Raw genomic sequence first — 16,502 nt, 5'->3', positions numbered from 1 at the left:
GACCCCCGCCCCCCCCGGCTGAGCCCCCCCCTTGTCCCCAAACCCAGGGACAAGGCCGGGGAGGAGGGGACAGGGACAGAGAGCCAGGAGGTGGCGGTGAAGGTGAGGGGGGGTCCCGGGGGGGTGGCATTGATTTGGGGGGGTCCTGGGGGGTCCTGGGGGGTGACAGTGCCTGGGGGATCCTGGGGGGGGGGGTGACATTGATTTGGGTGGGGGTCCCAGGGGGGTGACATTGATTGAGGGAGGGTCCCGGGGGGGGGTGACATTGATTTGGGGGGGGGTCCTGGGGGATGGCATTGATTTGGGGGGGGGTCCCGGGGGGGGGTGACATTGATTTGGGGATCCTGGGGGGGGTGACATTGATTGGGGGGGGTCCCGGGGGGGTGACATTGATTTGGGGGGGGTCCTGGAGGGTCCTGGGGGGGGTCCCGGGGGGGTGACATTGATTTGGGGGGGGGGTCCCGGGGGTGTGACGGTGACTGCGGGGGGGGGGGTTCCAGGGTGGGTGACATTGATTGGGGGGGGGGTCCCGGGGGGGTGACATTGATTGGGGGGGTCCTGGGGGGTGACAGTGCCTGGGGGGTCCAGGGTGGGTGGCATTGATTTGGGGGGGGGGTCCCGGGGGGGTGACATTGATTGGGGGGGGGTCCTGGGGGGGGGGGTGCACAGCCCTCACCCCTCCCCCCTCCCCAGGTTGAGGGGGATCCGCAGGAGGAGGAAGAGGAGGAGGAGGAGGAAGAGGGAGAGGAAGGCGAGTGTCACCTGCAGGGCATTGGGGACGCTGGGGACATTGGGGGCTGACACTGCCTGGGGTGGGGGTCCCTGGAGGGGGGGGGGGAGGTGACACGGGGGTCCCTGGGGAGGTGACAATGGCTGGACACGGGGGGAGGTGACACGGGGGTCCCCGGAGGGGGGGAGGTGACACGGGGGTCCCTGGAGGGGGGGAGGTGACACGGGGGTCCCTGGGGAGGTGACACGGGGGTCCCCAGAGGGGGGGAGATGACACGGGGGTCCCTGGGGAGGTGACACGGGGGTCCCTGGTGGTGACACGGAGGTCCCCAAAGGGGGGGATGTGACACGGAGGTCCCTGGTGGTGACACGGGGGTCCCCGGAGGGGGGGAGGTGACACGGGGGTCCCCACAGGTGACGAGGAGCCAGGGGGGGACAGGGACAGCCTGGGCAGGGCCCGGTTGGAGTCCCTGGAGGAGCCCCCCAAGACCAAGGTGACCCCGATCCCCGAGGGCAGCGCCTTCTTCGTGCTGAGCAGCACCAACCCGTGAGGAACTGGGGGAACTGGGGGAACTGGGAGGGACTGGGGGGACTGGGGGGACTGGGAGGGACTGGGGGGAATGGGGGGACTGGGAGGGACTGGGAGGGACTGGGAGGGACTGGGGGGAATGGGGGGACTGGGAGGGACTGGGGGGAATGGGAGAATGGGAGGGACTGGGAGGGACTGGGGGGACTGGGATGGACTGGGAGGGACTGGGATGGACTGGTGTTGGGAGCACTGGGACTGGAGATACAAACTGGGGGGACTGGGAGCACTGGGATGAACTGGGAGCACTGCACTGGGAGCACTGTGAGCACTGGGATTGGAGACACAAACTGGGATGGACTGGAAGCACTGGGAGGCACTGGAGGGACTGGGATGTACTGGGATGAACTGGGATGAACTGGGATGAACTGGGATTGGAGACACAAACTGTGAGAACTGGGGTAACTGGGATGTACTGGGATGAGCTGGGAGCGCTGCAGTGGGGTAACTGGGCTGAACTGGGCTGAACTGGGATGAACTGGGATGGACTGGGATGAACTGGGCTGAACTGGGATGAACTGGGATGAACTGGGATGAACTGGACTGAACTGGGATGAACTGGGACCGCTGCAGTGGGGTAACTGGGCTGAACTGGGCTGAACTGGTCTCTCCCCGTGCAGCCTGCGGGTGAAGTGCCACGCGCTCATCAACCACCACATCTTCACCAACCTCATCCTCGTCTTCATCATCCTCAGCAGCATCTCCCTGGCGGCCGAGGACCCCGTGCGCGCCCACTCGCCCCGCAACCACGTACTGGGAGCACTGGGAGGGACTGGGAGGCACTGGGAGGCACTGGGAGGCACTGGGAGAGCTGCTGGGGGCAACTGGGAGGGACTGGGCAAACTGGGCAAACTGGGAGGGACTGGGCAAACTGAGCAAACTGGGAGGGACTGGGTAAACTGGGCAAACTGGGAGCACTGGGAGAGCTGCTGGGGGGAACTGGGAGCACTGGGCAAACTGAGCAAACTGGGAGGGACTGGGTAAACTGGGCAAACTGGGCATACTGGGAGCACTGGGAGAGCTGCTGGGGGTGTTACTGGGAGCACTGGTGTGTTACTGGGGATGTTACTGGGGATGTTACTGGTGTGTTACTGGTGTTACTGGTGTGTTACTGGTGTTACTGGTGTGTTACTGGGAGCACGGGTGCATTATTGGGGGCGTTACTGGGAGCACTGGGGGTGTTACTGGTGTGTTACTGGTGTTACTGGGAGCACTGGGGGTGTTCAGAGGGGTTTGGGGTCCCCCCGTTGCCCCCTCCCCACCCCAATCCAGCCCCAGAGGGGTCAGGGGGGTTTGGGGGGGGGTTCAGGAGTTTGGGGGAGTCAGGGGGGGTTTGGGGGGGTTTGGGGGGGTTCAGGATTTTGGGGGTGTCAGGGGGGTTTGGGGTCACCCCGAGGGAGGGGTTCAGGAGTTTGGGGGTGTCAGGGGGGGTTTGGGGGTGTCAGGGGGGGTTTGGGGGGGTTTGGGGGGGGTTCAGGAGTTTGGGGGTGTCAGGGGGGGTTTCAGAGGGGTTGGGGTCCCCCCGTTGCCCCCTCCCCACCCTCGCTCCCCCCCCCCCTCAGATTTTGGGGTACTTCGATTACGCCTTCACCTCCATCTTCACCGTGGAGATCCTGCTCAAGGTTTGGGGGGGTCCCCACGGTCTTGGGGCTCCTTGGGATTTGGGGAGGGGGTTCTTGGGGGGGTTCCCAGGGTTTGAGGGTTCCCCGGTTTTGGGAGGGGGTTCCTGGGCTTTTTTTGGGGTTCCCAAGGTTTTGGGAGGGGGTTCCCATGGGTTTTGGGGGTTCCTGGGGTTTTTGGGGTTCCCATGGATTTTTGGGGTGAGTTCCCATGTTTTTTGGGGTGTCCCTGGGATTTTGGGGTGGGTTCCCGGGGTTTTTGGGGTTCCCATGGTTTTTGGGGTTCCCAGGGTTTTGGGGTTCCCATGGTTTTGGGGTGCCCCCACAGATGACAGTGTTCGGGGGGTTCCCAGGATTTTGGGGTGGGTTCCTGGGGTTTTTGGGGTTCCCAGGATTTTGGGGTGAGTTCCCATGGATTTTGGGGTGCCCCACAGATGACGGTGTTCGGGGGGTTCCTGCACAAGGGCTCCTTCCTCCGGAACTGGTTCAACCTCCTGGACGTGCTGGTGGTCGGCGTCTCCCTCATCTCCTTCGGCATGCAGTGAGAAACTGGGGAAACTGGGAGCACTGGGAGGGGCCAGGATCGGCACTGGGGGCACTGGGAGGGCACAAGGAACCTCACTGGGAGCACTGGGAGCAACTGGGAGGGGCCAGGATCGGCACTGGGGGCACTGGGAGCAACTGGGAGAGCTGCTGGGTGCAACGGGGAGCACTGGGAGGGTACAAGGAACCTCACTGGGAGCACTGGCAGCGTTACTGGGAGCACTGGGGGTGTTACTGGGAGCACTGGGGTGTTACTGGTGGGGTTACTGGGAGCACTGGTGTATTAGTGGGGGCATTACTGGGAGCACTGGTGCCTTACTGGGAGCACTGGGTGGTTACTGGGAGCACTGGGGGGTTACTGGTGTGTTACTGGTGTTACTGGGAGCACTGGTGTGTTACTGGGAGCACTGGGGCGGTTACCGGTGTGTTACTGGTGCCTTACTGAGAGCACTGGGGGGGTTACTGGGAGCACTGTGGTGGTTACTGGGGGTGTTACTGGTGCCTAACTGGGAGCACTGGTTTTGCCCCCGGCAGCTCCAGCGCCATCTCGGTGGTGAAGATCCTGAGGGTCCTGCGGGTGCTGCGGCCCCTGAGAGCCATAAACCGGGCCAAGGGGCTCAAGGTGGGAACTGGGGGAACTGGGAGGCACTGGGATGGACTGGGAGGGACTGGGAGGGACTGGGAGGAACTTGAAGCACTGGGAGCACTGGGATGGACTGGGAGTCACTGGGGGGAACTGGGGGGAACTGGGGGTATTGGGGACACTGGAAGTGCTGGAGGCACTGGGAGGGACTGGGAACTGTCCCTGTCCCCATGCCCTGGTGACACCCCTGTCCATGACAATGCCCCAGTGTCACCCCTGTCCCTGTCCCTGTCCCCCTGCCCTGGTGTCCCTGTCCCCATCTCCATGCCCTGGTGTCCCTGTCCCTGTCCATGCCCTGGTGTCCCTGTCCCCATGCCCTGGTGACACTGTCCCTGTCCCCGTCCCCCTGCCCTGGTGACACTGCTGTCCCCGTCTCCATGCCCTGGTGACACTGCTGTCCCCATCGCTGTCCCCAGCACGTGGTGCAGTGCTGTCCCTGTCCATGCCCTGGTGTCCCTGTCCCCCTGCCCTGGTGACCCTGTCCCTGTCCATGCCCTGGTGACCCTGTCCCCCTGCCCTGGTGACGCTGCTGTCCCTGTCCCCCTGCCCTGGTGACACTGTCCCTGTCCCCGTCCCCCTGCCCCGGTGACGCTGCTGTCCCCGTCTCCATGCCCTGGTGTCCCTGTCCCCCTGCCCTGGTGACACTGCTGTCCCCGTCGCTGTCCCCAGCACGTGGTGCAGTGCTGTCCCTGTCCCCCTGCCCTGGTGACGCTGCTGTCCCTGTCCCCCTGCCCTGGTGTCCCTGTCCCCGTCCCCCTGCCCTGGTGACCCTGTCCCTGTCCCCATGCCCTGGTGACACTGTCCCTGTCCTTGTCCCCATGCCCTGGTGACACTGCTGTCCCCGTCGCTGTCCCCAGCACGTGGTGCAGTGCGTGTTCGTGGCCATCCGCACCATCGGCAACATCATGATCGTCACCACCCTGCTGCAGTTCATGTTCGCCTGCATCGGGGTGCAGCTCTTCAAGGTGACCCCGCTGTCCCCAAACCCCCCCCCCGAGGGGTCCCCAAACCCCCCAAGGTGTCCCCAAACCCCCCCAGGGGTCCCCAACCCCTCTGAGGGGTCCCCAACCCTGCCAGGGGCTGAGGGACCCCCCCGATCCCCCCAGGGCAAATTCTACAGCTGCACCGACGAGGCCAAGCACACGCCAGGAGAGTGCAAGTGAGCGTCACCCCAAAACCACCCCGCAGCCCAAAAACGGCCCCATACCACAAAAACGACCCCGCACCCCAAAAACGGCCCCAGACCCCAAACTGAGCCCTGCACTGCAAAAACGACCCCGCACCCCAAAAACGACCCCAGCACCCCAAAAATGACCACACACCACAAAAACGACCCCACAACCCAAAACCACCCCTCACCCCAAAAACAAACACGCACCCCAAAAATGACCACACACCACAAAAACGACCCCACAACCCAAAAACGACCCCGCACCTCAGTGGTGGCAGTGTCCAGGGGGTGTCACATTCCTGGTGTACAAGAACGGGGACGTGTCCCATCCCTCAGTGGTGGCAGTGTCCAGGGGGTGTCTCACCCTTGTTGTCCCCATGTCCCCATCCCAGGGGGACATTCCTGGTGTACAAGGACGGGGACGTGTCCCACCCCTCGGTGGGGGCAGTGTCCATGTCCATTGTCCCCGTGTCCCCATCCCAGGGGGACATTCCTGGTGTACAAGGACGGGGACGTGTCCCACCCCTCGGTCCGGGAGCGCCTCTGGCTCAACAGCGACTTCAACTTCGACAACGTCCTGGCGGGGATGATGGCCCTGTTCACCGTGTCCACCTTCGAGGGGTGGCCCGCGTGAGTCGCCGGGCGTGGGTGGGCACGGGGACACTGCCACCCCCTTGGGGACACCCCCAGCACCGTGTGTCCCCCCCGCCCTGTCCCCAGGCTGCTGTACAAGGCCATCGACGCCAACGCCGAGAACCAGGGGCCCATCTACAACTACCGGGTGGAGATCTCCATCTTCTTCATCGTCTACATCATCGTCATCGCCTTCTTCATGATGAACATCTTCGTGGGCTTCGTCATCATCACCTTCCGCGCGCAGGGCGAGAGCGAGTACCGCAACTGCGAGCTGGACAAGAACCAGGTCTGGGGACACGCTGGCCACGTCCCTGCAGTGTCCCCATGGCCCTGCAGTGTCCCCATGGCCTCTCTGGTGTCCCCATGGCCCTGCACTGTCCCCATGGCTCTCTGGTGTCCCCATGGCTCTCTGGTGTCCCCATGGCCCTGCTGGTGTCCCTTGTCTCCATGACCCTGTCATGTCCCCTTGGCTCTGCAGTGTCCCCATGACCCTGCTGTGTTCCCTTGGCTCTGTGATGTCCCCATGGCCCTGCAGTGTCTCCACACTGTTCCCTGTCCCCCCCAGAGTCAGTGCATGGGATGGCAGTGGGGTGGCTGTGTCCCCATGCTGTCCCTGCGCTGTCCCCACACTGTCCCACACTGTCCCTACATTGTCCCCCAGCATCAGTCCATGGGGTGGCAGTGTGATGACAATGAGGTGGCCGTGTCCCCTCACTGTCCCCACGTTGTCCCCCCAGTGGCAGTGCATGGGATGGAGGTGGCCATGTCCCCTCACTGTCCCCACACTGTCCTCACTTTGTCCCCCAGTGGCAGTGCGTGGGATGGCAGTGGGACGGCAGTGAGGTGGCCGTGTCCCCTCACTGTCCCCACGCTGTCCCCCCAGTGGCAGTGCGTGGGATGGCAGTGGGATGGCATTGAGGTGGCCGTGTCCCCTCACTGTCCCCATACTGTCCCCACACTGTCCCCATGCTGTCCCTCACTGTCCCCACGCTGTCCCTCACTGTCCCCACGCTGTCCCCTCAGCGCCAGTGCGTGGAGTACGCTCTGAAGGCGCAGCCCCTGCGCCGTTACATCCCCAAGAACCGCACCCAGTACCGCGTGTGGGCCATGGTCAACTCCACGGCCTTCGAGTACATCATGTTCGTCCTCATCCTCCTCAACACCATCGCCCTGGCCGTGCAGGTGAGGGGGGGACACCTGGGGGGACAGGGAGGGGACATGGAGGGGACAGTGCCAGACCCCCGTGTGTGTCCCCTCACAGCACTACGAGCAGTCCAAGCCCTTCAACTACGTGATGGACCTGCTCAACATGGTGTTCACGGGGCTCTTCACCGTGGAGATGGTGCTCAAGATCATCGCCTTCAAACCCCGGGTACGCCACGGGGGTGGCACAGGGGGTGACACAATGGGGGGTCACGGACAGGGGCTCCTCACCACCTCCCACCCCACCCCAGCATTACTTCTGCGACGCCTGGAACACCTTTGATGCCCTCATCGTGGTGGGCAGCGTGGTGGACATCGCCGTCACCGAGGTCAACGTGAGTCGCCCTCCTTGTCCCTCCTGGTTCAGGGCGGGTTGGCGTTTTGGGGTGGTTCTGGATGTCTGGGTCTCCTCCTGGTCCATGTTCTCATGTCCGTCTGTCTGTCTCCATCATCTCTGTCATTTCCATCTCCATAATTTCCATTATCATCATTTCAATCTCCATAATTTCCACTCCAACATCTCCATCATCTCCATCATTTTCATCTTGATCATCTCCATCATCTCCATCATCTCTGCTCCATCATCTCCACCATCTCCACCATCTCAACCATCTCCATCATCTCCACCATCTCCATCATCTCCACAATTTCCACTCCACCATCTCCATCATCTCCATCATTTCCATCATTTCCATCATCTCCATAATTTCCACTCCATCATCTCCATAATTTCCACTCCATCATCTCCATCTCCATCACCTCCATCATCTCCACGGTCCCACCTGCCTCTCACAGAACGGGGGCCACGTTGGTGAGGTACAGGGACCTGTCCCCACCTGGGGGCTTTTTTGGGAGGGCTGTTCAGGGATTTTTGGGGTTCCCCTGACCCCCTCTCCCCACAGAGCTCCGAGGACTCCTCCCGCATCTCCATCACCTTCTTCCGCCTCTTCCGCGTCATGCGCCTGGTCAAGCTGCTCTCCAAGGGCGAGGGCATCCGCACCCTGCTCTGGACCTTCGTCAAATCCTTCCAGGTGGGACGGGGGGCACCTGCCGGGGGACACAGGTGAGGGGGGACACAGAGGGGACACCCCCAGCCCCCCCTGACCCCCGCTGTGCCCCCAGGCCCTGCCCTACGTCGCTCTGCTCATCGCCATGATCTTCTTCATCTACGCCGTCATCGGGATGCAGGTGAGGGACCTGGGGCAGGTGAGGGGTCTGGGGACAGGTGAGGGGTGTGGGGACAGGTGAGGGGTCTGGGGACAGGTGAGGGGTGTGGGGACAGGTGAGGGGTGTGGGGACAGGTGAGGGGTGTGGGGAGGGGTCTCCTGTGAGCCCCCAGCCCCCTGTGTCCCCCCCAGACCTTCGGGAAGGTGGCGCTGCAGGACGGGACCCAGATCAACCGCAACAACAACTTCCAGACCTTCCCGCAGGCCGTGCTGCTGCTCTTCAGGTGGGGAGGGGACATGGGGGGGTCTGGGGTGTTCTGGGGGCTCTGGGGGGGTCTGGGGAGGCTGGGTGTGTCCCGTGGGGTGTAGGTGTGCCATGGGGGTACAGGTGTGTCCTGTGGGGGTACAGGTGTGCCAGGGGGTACAGGTGTGTCCTGGGGGAGGCGTGGCAGGAGATCACGCTGGCCAGCCTGCTGGGTTGGTACAGGTGTGTCCACAGGGTACAGGTGTGTCACAGGGGTACAGGTGTCCTGTGGGAGGGTACAGGTGTGTCACAGGTACAGGTGTGCCACAGGGGTACAGGTGTGTCACAGGGGTACAGGTGTGCCACAGGGGTACAGGTGTCCCGTGGGAGGGTACAGGTGTGCCCTGTGGGGTTCAGGTGTGCCACAGGTGAGGCCTGGCAGGAGATCATGCTGGCCAGCCTGCCGGGCAAGCGCTGCGACCCCGAGTCGGACGCGGGCCCCGGCGAGGAGTTCACCTGCGGCAGCAACTTCGCCATCGCCTACTTCATCAGCTTCTTCATGCTCTGCGCCTTCCTGGTGAGCCACGGGGCCCTGCCCCACTGCCCCAGCACTGCCCCAGCACTGCCCCACGCCCCCCAGGACCCCCGTGGGCATCCTGACCCCCCCTGGACCCCCCCCTCCCCAGATCATCAACCTGTTCGTGGCTGTCATCATGGACAACTTTGATTACCTGACACGCGACTGGTCCATCCTGGGCCCACACCACCTGGACGAGTTCAAGCGCGTGTGGTCCGAGTATGACCCCGCAGCCAAGTGTGTGACTGTCCCCTTGTCCCCAGCTGGGTGGGGCCAGGTGTCCTGGTCACCTGTGACCTCCTGTGCCCCCTCCCCAGGGGCCGCATCAAGCACCTGGACGTGGTGACGCTGCTGCGCCGGATCCAGCCCCCGCTGGGATTTGGGAAGCTCTGCCCGCACCGTGTGGCCTGCAAGGTTTGGGTGCTGTCAATTCCCCCTTTTTCTTTTAATTACAGAGTTGCAGCAATTCTAGAAGTACTTATTCAAATAAATTAACATTATGACATGTTCATATATTTCATTCGGAGCCAATAGTTATACAGATGTTCAGACAACATATTACAGTACGAATGTATATATATTTCTGAGTGTTTTGCAGCTTTTCTCAGTTTACAAAGTACTTATCTTCAAAATCTTTTATACTCATATTTAACAAACATTAATAGCTGCAATTTATATATTTTGCCAATAGTTTAGGATTCAAGTCCTTTTTCCCCAAATCCACGGGGTCATATAGTTGAGTCCTGTTTCCCTGAATCCATGGGGTCATCCTGAATCCATGGGGTCATACAGTCAAATCCTTTTTCCTGAATCCACAGGGTCATATAGTCAAATCCTTTTCCCCAAATCACGTCAGGGTCACCATTTGTCTTTTTCCCAAATCACGTCGGGATCACCAATAGTTCTCATTATGTTGCAACAGTTCTATTGTCATTACATTGCAAGGGTTCCATATTGCCAGAGTTTCGTACCTCCTTGATGTTTCTCGTAGGCAGCCCCTCCAGGCACTGACTCTTCCTCATCCTCACAGCAGCCAACTGGCTCCAGTTCCCACCAATCCACTCTTTTATAACACTCTTCTGATTGGCTGTAGGTTTTAGTTGCAATTTTATAGCTGCAATTGATATATTTTACCAATAGTTTAGTATTCAAGTCCTTTTCCCCGATTCCACGGGGTCGTGTAGTTTAGTCCCAAGTCCACAGGGTCATATAAGCAAATCCTTTTTCCCAAATCACGTCTGGGGTCACCATTGTCTTTTTCCCGAATCACGTCGGGATCACCCATTGTTGTCATTATATTACAAAGGTTCTATTGTCATTACATTGCAAGGGTTCCATATTGCCAGAGTTTCGTACCTCCTTGATGTTTCTCGTAGGCAGCCCCTCCAGGCACCGACTCTTCCTCATCCTCGCAGCAGCCAACTGGCTCCAGTTCCCACCAATCCACTCTTTTAAAACACTTTTCTGATTGGCTACAGGTGTGGCCTGTCAACATCAGGCCTGCTCCTAATCTTTAGTAATTGGTTCAGCTGCAACTCTTTAGGGGACAGGATTACGTTCTATACCACCTTCCTTTACCCCTACTACATCCCCCTACATTTGGGGGGGTTCCTGGGGGGATTTGGGGTGTCCCTGGGGGGGACCCACCCCGATTCACCCCTCTCTTGTCCCCTGCCCAGCGCCTGGTGGCCATGAACATGCCCCTCAACTCGGACGGCACCGTCACCTTCAACGCCACGCTCTTCGCCCTGGTCCGCACCTCCCTCAAGATCAAGACGGAAGGTGGGGAGCTGGGAGGGGACAGGGGGACAGCAGGGGGTGACAAAGTGACAATCATGGCTGTGTGTCCCCCCTGTCCCTCTAGGGAACCTGGATGTGGCCAACAAGGAGCTCCGGGCTGTGGTGAAGAAGATCTGGAAGAGGACGAAGCCGAAGCTGCTGGACGAGGTCATCCCCCCACCCGAGGGTGTGTGAGGGTCTGGGGGGGGGGGGTCTGGGGGGTTTTGAGGGGTTCTGGGGGATACTGGGGTGTCTGGGGGGTTATGGGGGGGGCTGGGGGGTTCTCGGGGGGGTTTGGTGGTTCTGAGGGCTCTGGAGGATTCTGGGGGGGATCTGGAGGGGTCTGGGGGGTTTTGGGGGGTTCTGGGGGATACTGGGGGGGTCTGGGAGGCCTGGGTGTGTCTGGTGGTTCTGGGGTGTCCCTTGCCCTGTCCCCTCCGAGCCCCCCGGCTGTCCCCTGACCCCCCGTGTGTGTCCCCCAGAGGAGGAGGTCACCGTGGGCAAGTTCTACGCCACCTTCCTGATCCAGGACTATTTCCGCAAGTTCCGGCGGCGGAAGGAGCGGGGGATGCTGGGTGCCAATGCCGGCCCCAGCAACGAGTGTGCGCTGCAGGTGCGACACGCCCCCCAGGTGGGGCTGGGGGGGGGGGGTCACCAGGTGTCACCAGGTGTCACCAGGTGACCCTGCTGTGTCCCCCCAGGCCGGGCTGCAGACGCTGCAGGCGCTGGGCCCTGAGATGCGCCGGGCACTGAGTGACCTGGAGGGGGACGAGGGCGGGGACGCACCTGCGGAGGAGCCGCTCACCTACGCAGTGAGCCACGCCCACAAACGCGCCCACCGGCCACGCCCACTGGCATCACCTGTCCCACCCTGGCCATGCCCACAGCCACAGGGAATGGCCACACCTGTCCCATGGCCACACCCACCAGCCACGCCCACAGTCACACCTTTCCCCTGGCCATGCCCACCGGCCTCACCTGTCCCAGGCCATGCCCACCAGCCACACCTGTCCACCGAATGGCCACACCTGTCCCAGGCCACGCCCACCGGCCACACCTGTCCAAAATCCACTCCAAATGTCCACACCTGTCCCATGCCACGCCCACCGACCCTGCCTCTCTCCGCAGGCCCCTGAGACTCTCTACGGCTCCAGGCCCGGCTCCCCCCTGCTCTCGGAGCCGCCCCCCGCCCCCAGCCCCGCGCCCACCGAACGGGAGGACCCCGCGCCCCCCTCCCATGGGGGCAGGTACGGGGGGCTGGGGGACACCCCCAAACCCAGAGGGGGTTCCCCGGGATGGACCGGGGGTGCTCAGGGCTCTGTGCGCAGGCGGCGCTCCGATGGGGGGGACCAGGAGGAGGAAGCCCCCCCGGCCGAGGACGCCGAGGAGCCAGGAGGGGACACTGGGGACATCAGCCACGACGAGGAGCTGGAGAGCTCGGCACCGGCCCGGCGGCGCTGGGTGGGGGACAGGTACCGAGACCCCCCCCCGGGGGGAGAATCCCCCTCTGGAGGGGTCCCTGCAGCTGGGGAGGGGGTCCCGTCAGCCCTGTCCCCGTGCCAGGACCCCCAAAAGGAGAGGGGGGGGTCTCTGTAATTGGGGAGGGGGTCCCGTCAGCCCTGACGCTGTCCCCGTGCTGGGACCCCCAGGTTGTAACTGGGGAGGGGGCACTGGAGAGTTCGGTACCGCTGGGTCAGGGACAGGTACCGCGACCCCCCCTGGGGGGAGAATCCCCCTCTGGAGGGGTCCCTGCAGCTGGGGAGGGGGTCCCGTCAGCCCTGTCCCCATGCCAGGACCCCCAAAAGGAGAGGGGGGTTCTCTGTAATTGGGGAGGGGGTCCCGTCAGCCCTGAGGGTGTCCCTGTGCCAGGACCCCCGAAAGGAGAGGGGGGGGTTCTCTGTAACTGGGGAGGGGTCGATCCTGTCACCCCCTGACCCCGCTCGGGGGTGTCCCAGGGGATGTTCCCAGCCCCGATTGACCCCTCCTTGTTCCCCCCCCCCATCCAGGGCACCGGGACCCCTGCGCTGGGCGGCGGAGCTGCCCCGGGGGGGGTCGCTGCCGTTGCCCCCCCGGCATTTTGCCCTTGGCAGCGGCGCTCGAGAGGGGCAGCAACTGAAACGGCGCCGGCTGCTGCCCCCCACCCCCGCGGGTACGGCAAAGGAGGGGCCGGGGGCTCCAGTGAGACCCTCCGTGATCCGGGACGGTGCCCTGGGAGGTCCCTGGGGCTGATGGCGGGGGAGATGACCCCGGTGGGGAGGGTGGTGTCCCGCAGGGGCCCAGGGAGGGTCCCTGATCGGTGGGGGAGACCCCTCCCCATGCCCGCAGGTGCCCCTGAGGGTCCCTGGCTGAGGGGGTGACCCTGCCCAGTGTCCGGAGGGTCCCTGGCCAGGGTGGGTGACCCGGCCCGGTTTCCCAGAGGGTCCCTGGCCAGGGGCTGACCCTTCCCAGTGCCCCCCCAGTATCCCAGAGGGTCCCTGGCCAGGGTGGGTGACCGTGCCCGGTATCCCAGAGGGTTCCTGGCCAGGGTGGGTGACCCTGCCTGGTGCCCCCGAGGGTCCCTGGCTGAGGGGGTGACCGTGCCCGGTATCCGGAGGGTCCCTGGCCAGGGTGGGTGACCCTGCCTGGTGCCCCTGAGGGTCCCTGGCCGGGGGCTGACCCCACCTGCCGCCCCCCAGGCCGGAAACCCTCCTTCACCATCCAGTGCCTGCGGCGCCAGGGTAGCTGCGAGGACGAGCCCATCCCGGGCACTTACAACCCCTCGGGTCCACCGGGCCCCGCCCGCCCGCAGGTACGGCTGTAGGTGGGACAGGCGGACACGAGGGAGGGGACACCCTGACAGTGTCACCCCCTCACTGACCCCCCCTGCCGCCCCCAGGGCTACGGCAGCTCCGAGACCTGGCGGCTGGGGGGCTCCTCGCAGGCCTGGGCGGCCCCGGCCCGCGGGCACGTCCTGTACGCGCCGCTGATCCTGGTGGAGGGGGCTCCTGGGGCGGGGGCGGGCGGCAGCCTCCCCCCCCTGAACCGCTGGTACCCCCCGGCGCCGCTCCGGCTGCGAGCCTGCGGGCCCCACGAGGCCCTGGCACGGGGATCGGCCGACAGCCTGGTGGAGGCCGTGAGTGGGGGGACACGGGGGGACATGGGGGGACATGGGGGGACAGCCACAGCCTGGGGGAGGCCGTGAGTGGGGGGACACGGGGGGACATGGGGGGACAGCCACAGCCTGGGGGAGGCTGTGAGTGGGAGGACATGGGGGACACCTAGAGTGACAGCCACAGCCTGGGGGAGGCCGTGAGTGGGGGACACGGGGGGACATGGGGGGACAGCCACAGCCTGGTGGAGGCCGTGAGTGGGGGGACATGGGGGGACATGGGGGGACATGGGGGGACAGCCACAGCCTGGGGGAGGCCGTGAGTGAGGGGACATGGGGGGACATGGGGGGACAGCCACAGCCTGGTGGAGGCCGTGAGTGGGGGGACATGGGGGGCATGGGGGACACCTCGAGTGACAGCCACAGCCTGGGGGAGGCTGTGAGTGGGGGGACATGGGGGGACATGGGGGGCATGTAGAGTGACAGCCAGCAGCCTGGTGGGGGGATGTTAGTGGGGGGACATGGGGGGACATGGGGTGACATTGCTTGGCTGACAGCCTGGGGGGGCACATGGAGTGGGGGGACATGGAGGGGACATGGGGGGGACATGGAGTGACAGGGGTCAGCCAACAGCCTGGTGCAGGCCATTAGTGGGGGGACATGGGGAGGACTTGGGGTGACATGGCTCAGCCGGCAGCCTGGGGGAGGCCGTGAGGGACACGGAGGACACGGGCACGCCCCAAACGCCTCCTCCTCACCCCCATAACCCAGGTGCTGATCTCAGAGGGGCTGGGGCTGTTCGCCCGCGACCCCAAGTTCGTGGCGGTGGCCAAGCGGGAGATCGCGGACGCGTGCGACATGACCATGGACGAGATGGAGAGCGCGGCCGCCGATCTGCTGACCCGGCGCCGCGGCCCGCCCGCGCCCACGCCCGCCGTCTACAGCGACGAGGAACCGCTGCGGCCGCCGCCCGAGGAGGAGCTGGCCGACGAGATGGGCTGGGCCGGCGGGGTCTAAACCCGGCACCACGGGGGTTTAGAGCCCCCCCGGCACGGCACGGCGGGGCCGGGCGGGCTGGCTCTAGAACCCGGGGGTCTCCATGCTGGGTCTACAACCAGGGCCCCGTGAGGGCGGCTCTAGAACCCGGCACCGCGGGGCCCTGGCTCTAGAACCCGAGGCCGTGCGGGCGGCTCTAGAACGCCACGGGGGTTTAGAATCCCCGGCACTGCGGGGCTGGGCGGGCTGGCTCTAGAACCCGGGGGTCTCCATGCCGGCTCTACAACCAGGGCCCCGTGAGGGCGGCTCTAGAACCAGGGCCCCGTGAGGGTGGCTCTAGAACCCGGCACCGCGGGGGCCTGGCTCTAGAACCCGAAGCCGTGAGGGCGGCTCTGGGACCCCGGATTGTGAGGACGGCTCTAGAACCCGGCACCACAAGGGCGGGGACGGGGCCGCTCCTGAACCCAGGGCCGTGGGGGCGGCTCTGGAACCCGGGATCGTGAGGGCGGCTCTAGAACCCGGCACCGCGGGGGCCTGGCTCTAGAACCCGAAGCCACAAGGGCGGCTCTAGAGCCCCGGATTGTGAGGGCGGCTCTAGAACCCGGCACCGCGGGGCCCTGGCTCTAGAACCCGAGGCCGTGAGGGCGGCTCTAGGACCCGGGATTGTGAGGGCGGCTCTAGAACCCAGCACCGATGTGGGGGCAATGTTACCTCAGGAAAAAAAAAAAAAAACCAAAAAAAGGGATTTTTATCAAAAAGGTTTTGATTTTTTTTTTTTTCCTCACACAAGGGGGGCTTTCCTCAGGAAAAGGGGTATTTGCCTCAGGGAGGGGTTTTTTCCTGAAAAAGGTGGGGGTTTTCCCTCAGGAAAAGGGGTCCCCTCAGGGATCCCAAAATCTCCCCAGAAGGCCTCAAAAATCACCTCAGGGATCCCCAAAATCCCTTCAAGATTCCCCAAAATCCCCTCCAAGAGCCCCAAAATCCCCTCAGGGATCCCCCAAACCCCCTCAGGGATCCCCAAAATCCCCACAAACCCCCCAAACCCAAGAAATTAAAAAACTCATTTTTTATTGTGTTTCCTCCCTATTTTTCCCATTTCCTCGTTTTCCATTCCCTTCTTTTCTCCATTTCCCCCACTTTTCTCCTATATTCCTCCTATTTTCCCTCTATTTTTCCCTAGTTTTCTCCTATTTTTCCTTTATTTTTCCCTTATTTCCCCCCCTATTTTTCCTGTATTTTTCTCCTATTTCCCCCCCTTTCCCCCCCATTTCCCCCCTCTTTTCCCCTATTTTTCTCTTATTTCTCCTCTATTTTCCCCCATATTTTTCCTTTATTTTCCCCATATTTTTCTCCTTTTTTCTCCCATTTCCCCCCATTTTTTCCCCATTTCCATTTTGGGATTTTCCATTGTGGATCCAGCCCCAGTTGCCAAAAATCCCCAAAATCCAAAAAAATTCCCGATTTTCTGGAATTCCCTCCCATGGTCGAGAACTGCAACTTCCGTCTCCTTTTCCCCAAAAAA

At 63.2% G+C, this 16,502-nt stretch overlaps 1 protein-coding gene across 1 annotated transcript in view; it reads left to right on the top strand.

Moving 5' to 3' along the window:
- Nucleotides 1-15,070, top strand: part of CACNA1F (calcium voltage-gated channel subunit alpha1 F) — a gene marked incomplete at its 5' end in the record, with an annotated part of 38,445 nt that extends 23,375 nt beyond the window's left edge. Inside the window, 30 exons of the mRNA XM_054518223.1 lie at nt 48-102; nt 694-751; nt 1,144-1,276; nt 1,936-2,065; nt 2,878-2,937; nt 3,369-3,475; nt 4,012-4,099; nt 4,978-5,085; nt 5,227-5,279; nt 5,775-5,921; nt 6,012-6,213; nt 6,951-7,109; nt 7,189-7,299; nt 7,382-7,465; nt 7,926-7,946; nt 8,033-8,161; nt 8,253-8,318; nt 8,489-8,580; nt 8,958-9,117; nt 9,227-9,354; nt 9,435-9,531; nt 10,797-10,899; nt 10,982-11,083; nt 11,379-11,509; nt 11,598-11,708; nt 12,025-12,368; nt 12,903-13,045; nt 13,572-13,684; nt 13,772-14,008; nt 14,756-15,070. Of these exons, the coding sequence (XP_054374198.1) occupies nt 48-102; nt 694-751; nt 1,144-1,276; nt 1,936-2,065; nt 2,878-2,937; nt 3,369-3,475; nt 4,012-4,099; nt 4,978-5,085; nt 5,227-5,279; nt 5,775-5,921; nt 6,012-6,213; nt 6,951-7,109; nt 7,189-7,299; nt 7,382-7,465; nt 7,926-7,946; nt 8,033-8,161; nt 8,253-8,318; nt 8,489-8,580; nt 8,958-9,117; nt 9,227-9,354; nt 9,435-9,531; nt 10,797-10,899; nt 10,982-11,083; nt 11,379-11,509; nt 11,598-11,708; nt 12,025-12,368; nt 12,903-13,045; nt 13,572-13,684; nt 13,772-14,008; nt 14,756-15,001 (3,718 nt within the window). The remainder of the gene's footprint in view (nt 1-47; nt 103-693; nt 752-1,143; nt 1,277-1,935; nt 2,066-2,877; nt 2,938-3,368; nt 3,476-4,011; nt 4,100-4,977; nt 5,086-5,226; nt 5,280-5,774; nt 5,922-6,011; nt 6,214-6,950; nt 7,110-7,188; nt 7,300-7,381; nt 7,466-7,925; nt 7,947-8,032; nt 8,162-8,252; nt 8,319-8,488; nt 8,581-8,957; nt 9,118-9,226; nt 9,355-9,434; nt 9,532-10,796; nt 10,900-10,981; nt 11,084-11,378; nt 11,510-11,597; nt 11,709-12,024; nt 12,369-12,902; nt 13,046-13,571; nt 13,685-13,771; nt 14,009-14,755) is intronic.
- Nucleotides 15,071-16,502: the final 1,432 nt, after the last annotated feature.

Source organism: Molothrus ater, unplaced genomic scaffold (genome assembly GCF_012460135.2).
Source record: "Molothrus ater isolate BHLD 08-10-18 breed brown headed cowbird unplaced genomic scaffold, BPBGC_Mater_1.1 matUn_MA100, whole genome shotgun sequence".
Classification (NCBI taxonomy): Eukaryota; Metazoa; Chordata; class Aves; order Passeriformes; family Icteridae; genus Molothrus; species Molothrus ater.
This window is presented reverse-complemented; position numbering and strand designations above follow the sequence as displayed.